Source organism: Malania oleifera, chromosome 9 (assembly GCF_029873635.1).
Source record: "Malania oleifera isolate guangnan ecotype guangnan chromosome 9, ASM2987363v1, whole genome shotgun sequence".
NCBI classification, from domain to species: Eukaryota; Viridiplantae; Streptophyta; class Magnoliopsida; order Santalales; family Ximeniaceae; genus Malania; species Malania oleifera.
The window spans coordinates 89,804,442-89,825,005 of record NC_080425.1 but is presented as its reverse complement, the minus strand read 5'-3'; the positions used below and the strand labels follow the sequence as shown (position 1 = coordinate 89,825,005).

The following is a 20,564-nucleotide window of genomic DNA, read 5'->3' as shown; positions in this document are numbered from 1 at the left end:
TATTTGAGACTTAAATGTTAAAACCTTGAAAGATGAAAATATAAATTTATTAGCACGAAACATCTCATCGTACAAAAGGTGCATCAATTTTACATCTTCACATATTATATGATCAAGCACACACATACAAACATAGACATTTATATCTTCTAATTACTAGCTAGCTAGTTAAACATTAAAGCAATTCAACAATAGCATCACTTTAAGAGTGATTCACAAATTAGGAAAGATAAAAATGCCAAATAATTATTCACTCTGTGTAATTGTGCATCTGATATCATTCAACTTAAGGGTGCATGTGACGGTTCTTGTGTCCGCTATCCAGTGTGTGGTGTCGACGTCCATCTCCATCAGAATCCGAGCGAGTACCTTTATTGTCCTTAAGCCCCCCATGCATCTTTCTACTATTAATGTTGTCGATGACGACCTTCTCTTCTTCTATATAATACAATTAATAATATAATTAATAATTATATACACATTCAGTCCCTCTATTAATATTTGAGGTAGGCTATTTGCTTTGCCCCAAGAGCAAGGCTCCTGGAAGTAAGAGGTAATTTCACAATCTCGTCGATCTTTCATTTATAATGAGAGAGTTGTCTGGTATATCGTGTCCTCTCCTGATTTATAACCCATTTGAGAGGACCTAAATGACTCGTCGAAATTGAAATCATGAATTAGCAAAAAAAAGAAGGAAAGAAAATTGGAGGCAGGTTACATGCATATATATATATATATATATATATATATATGAATGTATGTATTATATATGTGTGTATATGTGTATATACATATGTTCTGAAATTGAAAAAAATGATATGTAGATAAAGAGTAGGCAAAAAGAAGAGTTAATATGTATTACTTATTGACTGCTGGGATGATACTAAAGCTGGTGGAGCTGCAAGCACTGTGGGGGATTGAATCAGCAGCTGGGTGGAAATTAGCAGGAGGGTAACACAGAAGATACTCAGAGAGGACTTAGCTGCTTCTGCTGCTGCCTGCTGACCAACCGCCATATCTCTGTATAGTTGCTGAGCTGTATGTGTTTAATTTCTCTCTTTGTTAAAGAGTACTACACCAGCTGCTGCTGCTATGGGCACTGAGGCCGCTGGGCGTTCGTTTATTTATAGCCATAGGAGATGAAGAAACTAAAGCAGACCGGTCAGCCGACATTGTTGAGTGTTAATGGTCAGCCTTGTCATGCCTAATAAAGTATCCTCTGGGCTCACAAGTAGCTAGGAAGGTGCTTTCGTGGTTCTCTTTTCTATGTAAAAGGAATGAATAGAATAAATAAAAGGTGTCGATCACTTTTTCTTTTTGTTCACCCAAGTGATAGAATAAGTCAATGAGTCAGGTTCAAGTAATTAATTAATTGATGAAGATTTAGTAAATAGGATTTGCGTTGATTTGGTTCTAAATCAGTTAGTGAAAAAGTCTATTTTACATATATTTTAATATCTTACCATGTTTTAAACAGAATAATTGCAAAAACAATATTTCATTCATTCTCTATATTCATTGATTTTCTCTTAAAATACTTTCAAATAAAAAGTAATCTTTAAATAATACATTTTCAAAGATATTTTTTCTTTTTTTTTTTTCTATAAAAAAAAGGGTCACCCATATCTACCAGAAACTCTTTCTTCTAATATCTTTCCATTTTATTAGAAGTATGACATAATTCATTTAATATAACTTGACAAACACATAAAATAATATGTAATAATAATGCCAAAAATATTATTCCTTTTAGAATTCGTTTATAACTTCAAGCTTAATTTTTCTCTTTTCTTAAAAAGCTTACATGTCTAATATAAGTAAAGACGGGATAAATAGGCTCAAACCTCTTTTGGTACCTTCTCCTCTTTCTATCTAATATAAGTATTGTAAATTATATGATAGGCTTTATCCCAAAGCTGACAACCTACACAGCACTACTTCACCAGCTTTTGAAAAAGAAAGATGTGCCCCTTCAGGAAGCTAAACACACAGAAGCGGTAAAATCACTCAAAAAAATGACCAGCTTCTTTCATTGTCAAAAAGAAAAAAGAAAAAAATTGTTTCATTGCAATGGGAAGTGACTAATAATGTTTACATATAAGCTACATAGTGGTCTTCTTTTTTTTTTTTTTTTCTCGTTTACTATGGCTGATCTGCTGATTGTGATTATGTGCTATTTCTATTTGTGCTTCTTGTATGATATGTGTGCATTTCTGCAAACTTTAATAGTGTTCTCTGGCAAAATAAAATGAGGACTAAAAGTCTTGTTTGTGAAATCTAACTTGTGCTTGCTTTTTTCCTTTGGTGTCTTTATTTTCATGTTTGCATGTAAGAAGTGCATGTTAATTAACTCTTTAAGTTAAAGAAAAGAAAGAGAGAAGGAAAGGGGGGCGCGGCATAGATGGATTCTGCTGTTGCTTTCTATTGACACAATAGTGCCCCCTCCAATTGCATGAATTATTGAAAATTACCTGTTGGGAAGATATATTTATTTTTATTTTTTTGGGGGGGCCTATACAACATTATTGATTCCCCGTAATACACAATATGGAAGGTGGTTTAAAGCAAGTCATTTTATAAGATTGAATATAAGCCAGAGGACTTTGTGTCATATTCTTTTTATAGTGATTTGAAATGACATGTATGGATCATCTTTAAGGACACATGAAACAGTTTGAAACACTGATTCTAATCTTATCTTAAAAACCTCATTTTCTATTTCTTATTTAATCTCCATCAATCATTCAAAGTTAGGTATGTCTTTGGTTGCTGATTTTTTTTTTTTTTGGGCTCTTCTTCTTTTCCCCCTTCTTCCTGGTAGGTGAGCAGAGCAATGGAAAAATTTTTGTGGTGTTCATCGCTGGCCTAGTGAGTGGTTTCTTCATCTACAACCTTTTCCTCTTATGGCAATGTAATTTGTTATTTGGGATTGGATAAAAGTTAAGTAAATGTAAGGGGAGTTTAGGCATAATGGAAAAGTTGTAATGAAGGTCATGAGTTTGAGATGTGGAAATAGTCTTTTACAAAAGTGTTAGGGAAGGTTGTGTACTATTCACTCATTATGGTCTGCCCCTTCTCGTGACGTTACATATGCGAGAGCTTTATGCATTAAACTGCTCTTTTATTTTTTTCTTTTTTTAGAAAAATGTTAAGTAAATGAGAGGTTTCTGGCATGACAATAAAAAATTAAGAAAATAAAAATTAGAAATGAAAACTAAAAATCAGGGATAAAAACTTCAAATCTAAAACCATAAAGTTTTGTTAATACTTTTAAAAAATTAAAACTATTAAAAACATGATTGAACAAATATTGTTTATTTTCTTCCATGAATCAAATAACAATTTAAAATATGTAAAATAATAATAATAATACAAAAATAATGCAAATTGAAAAATTTTATAAATAAAAAATTGAAATTATTACAATTATTTTTCTTAATTATTCTATTTCAGAACTCACCTTTAAGTGCTACAAGAACAATTTTGTTGTACATGAAAATTAAATAATAGTAAAAATATTTTTAAATGATTTTATTTGATTTTTTTAATTTTATTGGAAAATATACGGATGATAACTTATTTTAATTAAAGGTTAAATTCCAAAGGTAATTTTATTTTAATGCTAACTAAAATCTATTTAATTTTAGATGATAAAAGGCGAACTGAACAACATTAAATTTGTTTTAAATTTTTTCAAAGGCAAAATTAGCAACATAAATAGAAAACTAACAATGTAAACAAAGCACATCTACAGCACCACACCCACAGCAACTGCCTCTCTGTTCTGTTTTTACACGCAGCGGCTCCTCACGTCTGCAGGGTTGCTTGTCTTCTTTCTGTAGCAGCTGCGACTTTTTTTTTTTTTCTCCAACTAGTTGCGGCCATTCTTGCAGCTGTTCAGGCCGTATATTATCAGCTTGGTATTTTCTGATTGTGCTCATTTTAGTTGGTTCTTTGGAACTTTGTTCAGAATATTTGGTGAGACATTTTCATCTTACTATATTTATTTATACTCTTATATATTTGTAAGACTTATGCTTTTGTATCCACTTTGTACAATATTTTGGTGATAGTGGATTTGAACCGCCGTACCCCGTGTACGTATCTCAATATTTAAGGAAATCACCTTAAATTTCTTATGTCTTATTTTTATTTATTATTTGCATTATTGCATTGGTTTATTCGTAAGAATTAGTTCGTATATAATATTTTTCTCAACATTTGCTGCCAGCAAGATTATGCCCTTCACCCACCATTTTTGTTTGCATGCATGCAACACGTGATTGATGAGGTCACTAAAAATATAAAAAAAATGAGATCTCCTTAATTGGTACTGATTTTGCATCGGTGCCACTGATGTGGATCTCCTTACCAAGCCAAGCCACTATCTCATAGTGCTTTGGACTGACTTGACCGACACAAATTACAAGCCGCCTAGTGGCTAACAGCTGTAAATTATGCTTCTGCTCTGTGGGGTTCTGGTCTTCAAACTATCATCGTCTGTGGGGTTCTGGTCTTCAAAATTATTGCTTCCCCTATTTTCGTCTTCTTTGATGTCTTTTGGTTCTTCCTGATGATGAGCGTCTTTCGAGATGCGCATCGTGCCCACCATTTCTTTTACCCTCTTTGCTACAGCTGCCTCTAATAATTTCATCTGGTTATTTTCTTTTGCTTCTTTTCTGAAAATTAAGCTTTCTTCTTCTCTCACTGCTCTCACCTGCATGGAAATAATTGTTTTTGTAGAAAATTGAGAAGAAACATTATACATAAAAAGATGTTTTCTAATTTTTTGTACAAATTTAAAAAATTATCTAGTAATTTTGGAGTCACTTCTATGATTATGCTACATATTTCAAGTCTTCATTTACCATTGCCTTCTTTATTAATTTTGTTTAAAGTTATTAAGTGTTTGATTACCTATTGATGAAATTCATAAGTGGTGAGATTTCGTCCTTAATATTAAGTTTCGTGAAGTGAAATAATATCCCCAGTTACAAAACTATTTAGTATTAAGGTTAGATATGATAATTATAATAAAATTCCAAAACACAAAGCATAGTCATTCATGTAACAATTCAATAATATGAAGGCTTAAAAATTAAATAACGTAGGAAGAGTTGATAAAAAAATCATAATTATTTGAGTTCAAAGATAATGATTAGCAAGTTAAGTATTATTCGTGGAGTGGAGATGTAGAGGGCATTCATAACATTTTATTATATGATCATACTCTTAAACCTAGCCCTACGTAATTGTGCAGTCGGGATTATTGATTTCTTGAATTAATTTAAATTTGCACTTAGAGGCTAATCGACCAATATGTAGGTGATTGATCTAATTAACTGTACATAGGTAAATATGTTAGTGGCGACTCCTTTGCCACATCTGTTGTGCCGGGCACCCCACTTGTGCCAAACACTAATACTACAACTATTGCTATTGAATATAAAAGAAATTAAAGTCATGCAGAAACTAATAATAAAGCAATAAAAAGAACAAGACAAGAAATTTACGAGGTTCGGTATAGAATTACCTACGTCCTCGGGCTCCGATGATCAATCCACTAGTTCTTGACAAAGTACAACTTGGAGGTGTGTTTTACAAATGAAGAGTTGAGCTCTTTATATAGCTTCAACCTCAAGTCTAAAAAACACTTCTCTCCAATGTGGGACAAATAATATAAAAAATTCAAAACCACCTTTTATACTAAGGTGGAAGTATTCTACCAATGTGGGACAAAAAAACAACAAATCTCCACCTTGATGATAAATTCAACAAAATTTTCAGTCACCAATATTTTCTAGAGTTCCACATCATCAGCGCCTTCCAAAAATACTCAGATTTGCAGGATATTGATCAAGTCCAAACAATGTTTGAACTTGATTGTTGTCACAATCTTGGTCAACATATCTGCGGGATTTTCAGTTGTAGCAATCTTCTGAAGAAGTATCTTGCCTCCATCAATAATATCCCGCATAAAATGAAACCAAACGTCGATGTGCTTCGTTCGTGCATGGTAGACTTGGTTCTTTGCCAAGTGAATAGCACTCTGGCTATCACAAAATACAACCATGTGTTTCTGAACAACTCCCAAATTTTCAAGTAAATCCTGCAACCAAATAGCTTCCTTAACAGCCTCTGAAGCTGCCATGTACTCTGCTTCTGTTGTAGACAAGGCAATGGTAGACTGTAAGGTAGACCTCCAACTCACTGGACCATTAGCAAATGTAAAAATATATCCAGTAGTTGATCGACGTTTATCCAAATCACCTGCAAAATCCGAATCCACATATCCAACAACACGTTGTTCAATACTATTATTTTTCTCAAATACTATACCAATATCAATCGTATTCATAATATATCTCAAAATCCATTTCACAGCTTGCCAATGTCCTTTACCCGGATCATGCATATACCTGCTCACCATACTAACAGCTTGTGAAATATCAGGTCTAGTACAAACCATTGCATACATCAGACTACCAACAGTACTTGCATAAGGAACCTGTTACATATACTTACGTTCCTCATCTGATTTAGGAGATAAAGTAGCACTAACTTTGAAATGAGGAGCAAGACGAGTGCTTACTGGTTTTGACTGCTCAAACATGCCAAAACTCTGTACTACCTTCTTCAAATACTGTTTCTGAGACAAACTAACTCTTTCTCTCATTCTGTCTCTACGAATCTCCATGCCAAGTATCTTCTTTACTTCACCAAGATCTTTCATCTCAAACTCTTGATTTAACTGACTTTTCAACTTATTGATTTCTTCCCTATTCTTTGAAGCTATCAACATATCATCAACATACAAGAGTAAATGTATAAAAGATCCATTCTGTAGTCTGCGAAAATAAATACAATGATCATGTTTATTTCTGATGTACTTCTTGTGATGACTCAAAAATATATATATAATCAAAGTACAATAATAATAAAATAATAAAAATGGTCATTAAGTTAATATCAATACTAAAGTGTTTTTTTGTAGGATCTTTGATTCCATGTTTGATACCTAAGAAAGACCTTGTCTTAGCGAGTGCTCAGAGACCATTGCGGCTCAGTCACTCCCTGGAGGTCGGCTTGATCAAAATGGAATTTCATAAGATAAACAGGATAGACACTGTTTTTACACGTAAATAAGTATATATACATAAAATAGTGTTTTGACAGACATAATTTGTAAAAATATATAATAAGATGATAATAATATAGGTATCATATGTGGGGCCCACAAGACTATGTGGGGTCCACATGAGTTTCGGAGCCACAAGACACTGTTTATATACGTAAATAAGTACATAAAATAATGTTTTGACTGATATAATTTGTAAAAATATATGATAAAATAATAATAATATAGGTATCATATGCGAGGCCCACAAGACTGCGTGGGGCCCACATGAGTCTCGAAACCGTATGGAGGTTTACACGAGTCTCAAAGCTATTTAGGATGCATAAAATCGTATAAGAATTATTCGAGTTACGTAGGATCCATTCGGGTCTCGAAGTTGTGTGGGGCCCACAAGACCGTGTGGGGTCCACATGAGTTTTCAAAATTTAAATTTAATTCTTGTTCAAAAATAAATAATAAAATAAATAAATACTAAAAATAGTTTAAAAGTAATAACAATAATAATAATAATGATAATAATGATTAAGAAAAATAATAAAATAATAAAATAATTAATTAACTAATTGATTAATTAATTAGGTAAGTAGTTAATTAAAAATTTATTTAATGGGAATGGTGGCAAGCACTCCCACATGGCCTCCATCGCCATCCCATACTCAACCCATACCCTGCCCATCCCTTGTCCATTCTTTAATTTTTAAAAAAATTATAATTTCACCCATCTCCCCACACTTTTATAAATTCTATTTCTTCCCCAAAATTTTCCTATAAATAGGGAGGTATCAACCTTCATTTTTCACAATAATTTCCTAAGGAAGAGAAGGATTAGTGAGTGAAAGAAATTGTGGTGGAGAGAGAAATTTTGAATAAGTTCTCAATCACCCACTCTTTCCGATCTCATTTCTTAAAGATAGTTACAGTGTTCGTAAAAAGGAAGGTAAGTAAATTTTGATTATGTTAGCTTTTTTTTTTATTTATTTAAAATTCATACCCGAGTTTATTTTATGAGTAAATTTTAAATATGTTAATTAGTTCCACAAAATTTCCATGAGTTTATTTTTACGCGTATTTAATTATACCAGTTCTATCTTTAATATACTTGCATCTATTTTTGGGTTAAGAAATGTTCTAATCCACTCGGGTAAATTTTCAGCATTTATTTCTATTCAAAAATAAAATTATATATATTTTTAACACAAATTGTGTGGCATGAGTTTATATCTACGTTACATTTTTAATGAAAATATGAGTAAAGATGAGATTTTCACGATATTATTTTTAATTGCATAAATTATAATAAGATGATTTTAAAACCCTTTATGGCAATGAAAGTTCAAAGTTACAGATGCTCGGTACCGCAGCTTAAAGTTTATACGGATCAGAGTGCACCCACACTGTTTACAGAGTGGTTATTTATGTTAGTGGATTCCTCCTGAGTGCACACCTGGTTCCGGACCAGGACTTAATAAGGAAAATATCACTTAAAGTTTTCGTACGTTGATTTAGTTTGGTCGGCCAACCAGTTAAGTCCAGTCTTCAGACCGCACAACCCAGTCATGGGGGTAAACATGACTTACGGCAAACAGGCATAAGCGTGGTTTTTATAATATATGTTTATACATATTTAATTACGTGTACAAAGTTACTGATGATTTGAAGGAAAAGTGTAAGTTTACGTGAAATGGATCATTTTGGTGCTTAAATGACGATCTAAGGAAAACGTATAAGGAAAAGTATATGTATGTTTATCATTAAATATTTTTACAGTTTTAAAGTTAAAAGTTTAATTTAGCAATTATAGTATATGATTGTAAAAATTTACTGTTGAAATTGATGATAAAAGTTTTATGCAGAAATTTTTAAATTTATGTTTATTCTAAAAGCAATCTTGAAGTTATAGTATTAAATATTGTTTTACGAAATTCTTTAAAAGCTCATTTTGGCCACACACTAATAATAATTTTATTTACTTATTGAGCGTCGTCTCACCCTAATCATATTTTATTTCAGATAACTCTGAAGGACATGTCGGAAACCAGGCTTAGCAAGCATGCGGGTGGGGATTAGAAAAATAAAGATTGATTAGAAATATTAGTATGGTTTCAGATATTTATGTTTGTGTAATTTTTCTTCTTTTGAAATAAATGATTGTAATATGGATAATTAGCGCTCTGGTTTAATAAAAATTGAGTTTATTTGCTTTCGCTATAAATCAGTAGTAATAAGTTAATATCTCAGGCTCCTCGGGGTCGGGGTGTTACACTTCTGACCCATCATAAACTGATGAAATCGTTTGTACTACTGTCTTGGAGACTGTTTTAAACCATACAAAGATTTACCCAGTTTACATACCCAATTTTCTTTTCCAGCAACCTGAAATCCATCTGGCTGAGTCATATAGATTTCCTCTTCCAAATCACCATGTAAAAATGTAGTTTTTACATCGAGTTGAACTAGTTCAAGATCAAATTATGCTACCAAAGCCAACAAAATTCGAATGGAAGAATGTTTAACAACTGGAGAAAATACCTCATTATAATCAATGCCTTCCTTCTGTGCGTAGCCCTTAGCTACCAATCTAACTTTGAAGCAAACATTATTTGCATCTGGAAATCCTTCTTTCTTTACATAAACCCATTTACAACCAATTGCTTTCTTACCCTTAGGTAACTAGGCTAGCTCCCAAGTCTGATTCTGATGAAGAGACTGCATTTCTTCATCCATTGCTTTTTTCCACTTGTCTGATTCAGAGTTCCTCATTGCTTCTTTGAAAGTGTAAGGAACATTATCATCCACAACTGGAAGTGCATAGGCCACCATATCAGTATACCGAGCAGGTTTTCGAATTTCTCGTCTTGGCCTTTGAGAAACAATTGATTCTTGTTGCTGTGAAGATTCTCGAATTGAAATCTCCTCTTCTTGTACACTATTCCCCACCGTAACTGGAGAGTTAACTTGTGTAGTCTCATTTCTCACTGGATTTCCCAAAATTGTCTCAACCTCCACCTGTTGTTGAGTACCACTAGTCTTCTCTTTAACTCGTGACTCTTTGCGTATTGTTTTCTTCATCATCGCAAGTTCATCAAAAGTTACATCTCTACTTAAAATTACTTTTTTCGTCTCTAGACACCAAAGACGGTATCCTTTGACTCCTGCAGTTATCCCCAAGAATATTGCTTTCTTGGCTCTTGGGTCCAACTTAGATTCTTTAACATGATAATAAGCCATAGTACCAAATACATGTAAAGAATCAAAATCACTAGCAGGCTTTCCAGACCATACCTCATAGGGTGTTTTTCCCCCTATTGTAGATGATGGTAAACGATTGATGAGATGACATGCATATTTAACAGCCTCAGCCAAAAACCTTTTGTCTAACCCAGCATTAGACAACATACATCGAACTTTCTCCAGTAAAATCCGATTCATACGCTATGCCACCCCGTTCTGCTGTGGTGTATTTCGAACTGTGAAGTGTCGAGCAATACCTTCATCCTGACATATCTTCATACTCGTTTATTCACCACCATTATCTGATCTGAGCCGTTTAATCTTTTTGCTAGTTTGAGTTTCAACTAATTTTTTCCACTTAAGGAAAATATCACATACTTCATTTTTATGCTTCATAGAATACACCCAAACACTTCTAGAAAAATCATCAACAAAAGTGACAAAATAATGCATACCACCCAATGAAACCGTTTTTGTGGGCCCCCATACATCTGTATGGATGTAGTCTAAAATACCTTCAGTCTCGTGGATTGCTGTGCCAAATTTTACTCTAGTTTGTTTTCCCAGAATACAATGCTCAGAAAATTCAAGTTTGCACACCTTTGCACCTTTTAACAAACCTCGCTTAACTAATTGTTGCAAAAAAATTTCTCCTACATGTGCTAATCGCATATGACATAACTTGGTTGTATCTGAACCTGCATCTTTCTCGGAAACAACAGCTACTGAACTAATAATTGTACTACCTTGTAAATAATACAAGTTATTTTTCCTTATTCCTTTCATCACCACCAGGGCACCTGATTTAATCTTTAAGGTTCCATCTTTCAAAGTGATAGTGAACCCTTTAGATTCTAAGGCACCCAATGAAATCAGATTCTTCTTTAGGCTTGGAACATACCTAACATCAGTCAAGGTCTTAATAGTTCCATCTTGACATTTCAACTGTATTGATCCTATTCCAGTTGTTTTACAAGTATTATCATTTCCCATAAAAACAACCCCACCATCTAATTCTTCAAAATTAGAAAACCATTCCCTATTGGGACACATGTGATAGGAACAACCAGAATCGAAAATCCACTCACCAATATAATGTGACGAAGATGTTCCAATAAGAGAAAAATCTGACTCACTTCCATCTTCATTGGCTATAATGGCATTAGAATTTGTTTTGCCCTTATTCTTCTGCTGTAATTTAGGGCAATCTTTCTTCCAATGCCCTCTCTCACGACAAAATGCGCATTCATCTTTAGCAGGTCTCCCACGAGATTTACTCCTCCCATGAGATTTACTCTTCCTTCCAGGCATATGACTCTGAGAACGTCCCCTTATTGTTAGTGTTTCTGCTGTTTCCTTATGGACCCTTTGATCCTTGTTTTTGCATTTAGTACTAATCAATGCAGTACAAACAGCATCATAAGTAACTTTATCTTTCCCATACAATAAAGTGGTGGTCAAATGTTCATACTCATCAGGGAGAGAATTCAGTAACAATATGGCTTTATCCTCATCTTTCACATTTTCATCCAAATTTAACAAATCGTCTAAAATTTCATTGAAAGCATTTATGTGGTCATTAATCGAAATACCTGGTTGATATTGGAAGCTAAACAATTTCTTTTTCAAATAGAGTCGATTTTCCAGACTCTTGGTCATAAATGTATCTTCCAATGTGTTCCACAATTTCTTTGCAGATGTCTCCCTCATAACACAATATTTCTAATTTTTGGCGAGACATAGACAAATCGTACCACATGCCTGACGATTGATCTTTTCCCAATCTCTGTCACCCATATCTATCAGTTTATCATCCAAAGCAATATCTAGTTCTTGTTGATACAAGATGCCCATCACCTCACATTGCCACATACCAAAATTATTGGTACCATCAAATTTCTCCACCTCAAACCGAGCATTAGCTATCGTCTTTGATGATGATGTTGAAGTCGAAGGGGTTGGAGTTCGTGTGGACAGAGTTTCTTCTACTGCTGCACTAGTTTTTGCCATCTTCTATATATTCAATAGCAACCAACAAAGCAAAAGGCCTAGAATGAATAGTACGTATCAACTGTGTCTACTCTGTTTTATCATATGAAATTCCACTTTGACCAGGCCGACCTCCAGCGAGCGACTGAGCCGTAATGGTCTTTGAGCACTCACTTAGACAAGGTCTTTCTTAGGCATCAAACGTAGAATCAAGGATCCTAACAGAGAAACACCTCCGTATCAACACTATTCAACCTAGCTCTGATACCAATTGTTGTGCCGGGCACCCCACTTGTGCCAAACACCAATACTACAACTATTGTTATTGAATATAAAAGAAAATAAAGTAATGCAGAAACTAATAATAAAGCAATAAAAGAACAAGACAAGAAATTTACGAGGTTCGGTATAGAATTACCTACGTCCTCGGGCGTCGATGATCAATCCACTAGTTCTTGACAAAGTACAACTTGGAGGTGTGTTTTACAAATGAAGAGTTGAACTCTTTATATAGCTTCAACCTCAAGTCTAAAAAACACTTCTCTCCAATGTGGGACAAATAATATAAAAAGTTCAAAACCACCTTTTATACTAAAGTGAAAGTATTCTACCAATGTGGGACAAAAAAACAACAACATCAACATAGTCTCTCATCCTATTCTTGTGATCTCCACTTGATTGTGACAACATGTTTTTTTTTTGCTGGTGACTGCATGTTTTTATGGGCCATTGGAGCTTAAGGTTGTTTTTTAATTAGGGTTTATGCATGCATTTATGCACTCTTTAGTTGCCTTTAAAAAGAGTTCAAACTCTTAATGTTTAAAATTCAATTAATTAAATCAACCTTGTTTTGTAAACCTTTTAATTAGTAAGTGTTGCATTTTGGACATTTTTTCTCCTAAATAATATGAATTCCACAATACTTCATGACGCACTTCTCTTCATTTTCTAGATCCATTGCTAGCAATTGAAAATAACATTAACACTACTTTTGGGAGCATGAAATTTAGGGTTTAGATTTAGATTTTTGTAAATTTGGGTTAATTTTTATATAACATTGCATTGAACTTCTACCCAATCTAAAAAAATTTTAATTCAAAGTCCGAAAATCAATGCTACCGAACACTACCTTAAATTCATAGGCAAGTTCCAATTATATTTGAAATTTAGTTTACAAATTTAGAATTGTATTCAACATTTAACACTTAATTTTATTAAATTTCTCCTTAGATGGCTACAAGTTTAATTGTAATTAGTTCTCCAAAAAATTAATAATAATTATCAACTTAAAAGCTTAGTTAATTCCTTTACTCCTAATTGTGATGGTCATGCATATTGTTGGAACATTGTCTTCTTTATTTGCTTGCCTTCTTCTATAACTTTTTTCACCCAAATTTTTTCAAAGATAACTTTTGATTTTCTTGGCCTAAAAAAAAATTATGTTGAACTTGAACTAAACAACAGTAACAACTATATCAACCTCTCACCTCATCTCAAGATTCAAACCTGAGACTCCAACCAAAATCGTCATAGGTGGAGTATTTTTTTGGGACTTATATGTTGGAACCTTCAAAGATGAAAGTAGGAATTTATTAGCACAAAAATATCTCATCATACAAGCATGCATCGGTTTTGCATGTTCACATATTATATGATCAAGCACACACAAACAAATAGACATTTATATCTTCTAATTACTAGCTAGCTAGTTAAAAATTAAAGCAATCAGACAGTGATTGCACTTTAAGAGTGATTCACAAATTATTCCATGTAATCGTGCATTTGATATCATTCAACTTAAGGGTGCCTGTGTCCACTATTTGGTGGGCAACGAACTCATTTGCGGCCTTCATTGTATGACTTTTCGGGACCTACTGTGTCTAGTGCTCCACATCCATTAGATGCCGAGCGAGTACCTTCATTGTCCTTAAGCCCCCATGCATCTTCTTACTATTAATGTTGTCGGTGACGACCTTCTCTCTTAACTTGGATACCACAATGCGAACCTTGGAAAGTTTTAGAATAAGTAGGAGGAATTCGCAAATCCTCCAAACATAGAACGTGCAAAGCTTTAAATCCAAATACGTTACTTATAAATTCATAGGCAAGTTCCAATTATATTTAGAATTCAGTTTTCAGATTCACAACTGCATTCAACATTTAACAGTTATTATTTAATTTTATCAAAGTGGCTAGAAGTTTGATTTTAATTATTTCTCCAAAAATTAATTAATAATAATTGTCAGCTTAAAAGCCTAGTTACTCCTTTACTCCTTTACTCTTTTGTATTCGCTTGCACTCTTCTATAATTTTTTTTCACCCAATTTTTCTGGGCAACCTTTAATTTTCTTGGCCAATTAAGATCTACGTTGAACTTAAATTATACAATGATCGGCATCCCATCGACCTCTCATCTCAAGATTCAAACCTCATACTCCAACCAAAATTATCATTGTAATTTCAATTTTCAGTGTTGTTATATGGAGTTTGGCAGTACTTAAATGAAGTATTTTTCTGACCTATTACTCGAAAAGCTTCTTCCAAAAATAAATTTAGTAATATTTGAGACTTAAATGTTAAAACCTTGAAAGATGAAAATAGAAATTTATTAGTACAGTACATCTCATCGTACAAAAGGTGCAACAATTTTACATCTTCACATAATATATGATCAAGCACACACATACAAATATAGGCATTTATATCTTCTAATTACTGGCTAGCTAGTTAAACATTAAAACAATCCGACAGTAACATCACTTTAAGAGTGATTCACAAATTAGGAAAGATAGATAAGCCAAATAATTATTGACTCTGTGTAATTGTGCATCTGATATCATTCGGCTTAAGGGTGTATGCCAGGGTGCCTGGGCCTACTACCCGGTGGGCAAGGACCTCGATGAATTCCAGGACCTTTTGTGTATGGATTTCCAAGACGTACTCGTTTGTATGCATCTCCAGGACCTACTGCTTCTAGTGCTCCACATCCATCAGGTGCTGAGCGACTACCTTTATTGTCCTTAAGCCCCCCATGCATCTTTCTGCTATTAATGTTGTTGATGACGACCTTCTCTTCTTCTGTATAATACAATTAATAACATAATTAATAATTATATACACATTCAGTCCCTCTATTAATATTTGAGATAGGCTATTGGTAGTAAAAGGTAATTTCACAATCTCGCCGATCTTTCATTTATCATGAGGGAGTTGTCCGGTATATCGTGTCCTCTCCTGATTTATAACTCATTTGAGAGGACCTAAATGACTCGTCGAAAGTGAAATCATGCATTAGCAAAAAAGAAAGAAAGAAAGAAAATTGGAGGCAGGCTACATGCATATATATATATATATATATATATATATATATGTATGTATGTATGAATGTATGTACTATATATGTGTGTATATGTGTATATACATACGTTCTGAAATAATTGGAAAAAATGATATATAGATAAAGAGTAGGCACAAAGAAGAGTTAATATGTATTACTTATTGACTGCTGGGATGATACTAAAGCTGGTGGAGCTGCAAGCACTGTGGGGGATTGAATCAGCAGTTGGGTGGAAATTAGCAGGAGGGTAACACAAAAGATACTCAGAGAGGACTTAGCTGCTTCTGCTGCTGCCTGCTGACCAACCGCCATATCTCTGTATAGTTGCTGAGCTGTATGTATTTAACTTCCCTCTTTGTTGAAGAGTATTACCCCAGCTGCTGCTTCTATGGGCACTGAGGCTGCTGGGCGTTCGTTTATTTATAGTCATAGGGGATGACAACAGTAGTGTGTTTGATAATTGAGATAAGAAAGAAGAAACTAAAGCAAACAGGTCAGCCCCACACTTACTTATATATACATATATGATGATCCATGAGTGTTAATGGTCAGCCTTGTCATGCCTAATAAAGTATCAGCTGGGCTCACCAGTCACCCAGCAAGTAGCTAGGAAGGTGCCTCTTTTTTATTTAAAAGGAGTGAATAGAATAAATAAAAGGTGTCATCACTTCTTCTTTTTGTTCTCCCAAGTGATAGAACAAGTCAAGGAGTCAAGTTTCAAGTAATTAATTAATTGATGAACATTTAATAAATAGGATTTGCGCTGATTTGGTTCTAAATCAGTTAGAAAAAAAGTCTAGTTTACATATATTTTAATATCTTACCATGTTTTAAACAGAATAATTGCAAAAAAAAATATTTCATTCATTCTCTATATTCATTGATTTTCTCTTAAAATACTTTCAAATAAAAAGTAATCTTTAAATAATACATTTTCAAAGACATTTTTCAATTTTTTTAATAAAAAAATGGGTCACCCATATATACCAGAAACTCTTTCTTCTAATATTTTTCCATTTTATTAGAAGTATGACATAATTCATTTAATATAACCTAACAAACACATAAAATAATATGTAATAATAATGCCATAAATATTATTCCTTTTAGAATTCGTTTAGAATTTCAAAAATATAAGAAAAAAGAAAGGAAAATATCGAGAAATTCACATTTTCATGTTTATTTATCAAAGAAAGTTAGAAAGAAAATAAAAACTATAACAAATTTTTTAACAAAATTTTGATTTTACACATCGTTAATATTTAGTTTTTCTTAATTTCCTATTTTTCTTTCTTTTTCTTTTTTCTAAGAAAAATCATTAATCTAAATAGACCCTTAGAAAATAGATAAAGAGAAAAAAGGTAAAAAAAAAAATCAAATAAACCGACCAACTAGTTGACCGACTATGGATAAAAGAATAAATGGACATATCTAAAGAAACTGATAGTATGATCAGGTATAAAGGTAAAAATAAGTACATCTAAAGAAATTTAACAAAATGGCATAATCAAAAAAGCCAAATAGGCCTAAATATAAAAAAGACCAAGTTAAACATATCATATATGTCTATTGAAGAAAATATGAAATTATGAATAAAATAATTTATAAACATGTGATGTTATTTTTAAAAAATTTTAAAATTAATATAACTATAATCTTCTTTGTCATTGCATACTTTTAAAATAAGAAATGAGATGTTACAATATACTTTGATTGAATCTTTGAATCATCCTACATCATGTTTAGAATATCTTTTAAGGTAGGCATTGAATACGAAATTTTTTGATATATTTTTATGTTAAATTAATTTTTAAATTTAAAAATTTTAATTATTATACTCCGTCCGGTAAATAGGAGTTTGAATTTCAAAATTCTAATTTGAAATTGTATAAATTTAAATAAAATATGTGGTTAAAGAAATAGGAAGACCAATTTTGGTAAAGGTCTGCCAAGTGAGAAATGGATAAGATGCTTCTGCTTGCTGCCGTCCTTTTCAAGAGTATGCTCCTTTTGCATTTCTTTTATTATGTTTTTTATTTTAAATATAAAATTTAGTAATCTATATGGAATTATGCAATTTGATTCTTTTTGCCTTGGTTGATCAGGAAAAGGGCTATGGATTTGAGGTTAAAGAAACAAGAATTGCTCTAGGAGTATTCAGAGATCCAAGGAACCCTAGAATGGCTGGAGGATTTTTCAGAAACCCAATTACAAATTGTTAGGGTTTTTGTAGAAACAGTAACTTGTAATGCTCAGTTTGTTAATTCTTTTAATATACAAGTAAATGAGTGGGGATTTGAGGGTGAAGAAATTGGGGAGCTGGTCTCACATCCTCAGGGAACTTCAAATTGAAAGGTTCACTCTATAAATCTGACTAGGAACTGAGATTCTAATATTTGGGTGCCGAATATTCAATTTATTTGTGTTTCCCCTTTGCTTTGTTTTGTTTGCAGATGGATAATAATAGGTGATCTTGCAAATGACACTCTTGCATCTCTAATAGATTTCATCAATTCATAAAGCAAGAGAGAGAGCAGAGGCCGCAAAAGGTGACATAACTTAAGAGCACTGATTCTCTTTCTCCTATATACACACAACCTCAAGTGTTTTTTGTTGACACATCTATTTTGTGCTACTACTGCATTGCATATTTTTTATTTCTAATATGCTAAACTCGGTAAGAGTCAGCATGTTAAAAAACGCAACTTGAAATAATTTATTTTTGTACTGAAAATCTGGCCATACAGTCTCTTGTAGTACCCTGTTTCTTTCTTAATGTTTGCACAATGATGTGATTTTCTGCCTCATTTTCGCACTTACAGAAGCTTAGCCATTAAAGTTAGGCTACTTGTTTTATTTTTTCTAGCCCAAGCACGAAGGATCTGCTAATTGCATTTGGCACTTATCAAGTAAATTTTAGGGACTTAAGATGCAATTTCATCCCTTTATTCCCATATTTTATTCATAAGTTATACGTACAAGATAGGAGGTGCGTATTGGTTGTGACCTGAGTGTTTGAACCCAAAATTTTTGTGCATAATGATGGCCAGAGAAATTATAAATTTTCTATTAGTCGGAGGACATGGCCACATGCATATGTTGAACAGTGATATTCAAAAGCGTTAATTAAATAGGTGTAACAGATAATGTATGGTTTGTTCAAATTAATTAAAAATTAAATAGTAATTTGTGGGTTGTCCCTTGCTGCTGCGTTCTATTAGGCTATGAATTAAAGGAACAAATGTAGTTGAATGAGACAGTGGGCAAGTTACACGTTCCATTGCGCTGAGGTGTGAGGTGCACGTGGTGATGATCACCCTAGGATATGCGCTAGTGCCCTTGATAGGCACTCCAGGGCCCGCCAATGTGCGTGAAAACAGGGGTCGGTTGATACTTCGTTCATCTAACTAGAGATGTGGATAACGTGGCCTCCTTCACAACCTTATTATATTTCATGGGTTGTCCTTATTGCTTTTGCAATTGATTTATAGTTGTGAATTTCATGTTTTGATGAGGCTGATTTCCAAAACTCCCTTTTGATGGGAGGTGTTGCTGCCAACAATAGAATAATGTACATAGATTGATCTTCGACTGCGATCACCTATAAGAATTCAAACAAGAATGATTTGGAGGACTTGGGGTGTACTTTGGGGATCACTCCGATGCCTAAGTTAGGGATTGTGAGAGGTTTAGGTTGCAACAGTAGGAGAGAATGAGTAAGAATGAGATGCTTACCTCCTCTCGGATCCTCTCAAAGTACCCTTTTATAGTGGTGGAGGGATGTCTTTCTTTAATTTAGTATTTATGGGCATATTATTACAATTATGGGGGAGGTTATGATGATTTAAGGGCATTTACATGAGGGTGTCAATAGTGGTTTAATAACTGCAACCCTTTATGAATATGCCTATTGACTTTCGGTATATCAGTTATGTAGGGGTATTGATGATGGTTTTATAACCTTAGTCCTCATGAATGTGCCTATTAATTTTAGGCATTCAATTGCCCCCCCTTACTCTAGACTTTTTGAAGTAAGCTTCTTTTATCAAGAGTGTGTTTTGAGGTCCCTTCTCGAGCCAATTTGGGGAGCTTCTAACACAATCCAAGCCAGTTACAGAGTGCCCTGGCTCAATCTGAGCCGGTTACTAAGAATTCCAGCTTCATCTGAGCCAGTTATAATGTTATTTGGCTTAAGGCGAGCTGCTAATCTTACTCTTTAGCAAAACCCAAGCCAATTACTGGACGATTCGGCCCAATCCGAGCTAGGTGCCTTCCTTTTTGGCTCAATTTGAGTCGCTTGTTCAACTCAGCCCAACCAGTTTGTTCGGCTCAGTCTGAGCAGGTTGTTCAGCTCAACTTGAGTCGGTTCTCTCAAAGTTTGGCTCAATCTAAGTCGAATGCTTTCCTGTTCGACCCCCTCTAGGTCGAGTCTCCCAAAGTCTGGCTCAATCCAAGCTAAATGATTTCCTATTCAACTCACTTTGAGTTGGTTGTTTGGCTCCATTTGAGCCGATTTTCTCAAAATTCTGGTTGGATCCGAGCTGAATGCCTTCTTGTTCGGCCTTGTCGAGCTAGTTATTCAGCTCCATCTGAGACAATTGCTTCCTTATTCGGCCCAATCTGAGTCGAATTCTTTCCTACTCTGCCCATTCCTTATTTGGCTCAATCTCATGTGGCACAAGTTTGAGATGTTTACCAGATTTAACTTGTGGTTGAGATGAAGAACCAGACTGAGAGAAAGACCCTCAGGTTAGATATTGGGACTGAGTATGTTGGTTCAGTTCAAGGAGTTTTTTGAGCAGGGCAAGTTATATATCGTGCTTGTAGAGAACTTCTTGGTGAAGTTAGTGAGTATGACACGTTTCTCGT

At 33.7% G+C, this 20,564-nt stretch overlaps 2 protein-coding genes across 2 annotated transcripts; both read right to left on the bottom strand.

Annotated features, from left to right (window-relative positions):
- Positions 1 to 31: 31 nt before the first annotated feature.
- LOC131163663 (uncharacterized) lies at positions 32 to 1,341 on the bottom strand. The gene is made up of 2 exons (XM_058120316.1): positions 863 to 1,341; positions 32 to 438 (listed from the first exon to the last, which is right to left on the bottom strand). The coding sequence occupies exons 1-2, from the start codon at positions 1,014 to 1,016 to the stop codon at positions 287 to 289; spliced, it is 306 nt and encodes a 101-aa protein (XP_057976299.1). The 5' UTR covers positions 1,017 to 1,341; the 3' UTR covers positions 32 to 286.
- Positions 1,342 to 14,948: 13,607 nt separating this feature from the next.
- Positions 14,949 to 16,177, bottom strand: LOC131163662 (uncharacterized). The gene is made up of 2 exons (XM_058120315.1): positions 15,854 to 16,177; positions 14,949 to 15,436 (listed from the first exon to the last, which is right to left on the bottom strand). Exons 1-2 carry the CDS (start codon positions 16,005 to 16,007, stop codon positions 15,204 to 15,206), a joined length of 387 nt encoding a protein of 128 aa, XP_057976298.1. The 5' UTR covers positions 16,008 to 16,177; the 3' UTR covers positions 14,949 to 15,203.
- Positions 16,178 to 20,564: the final 4,387 nt, after the last annotated feature.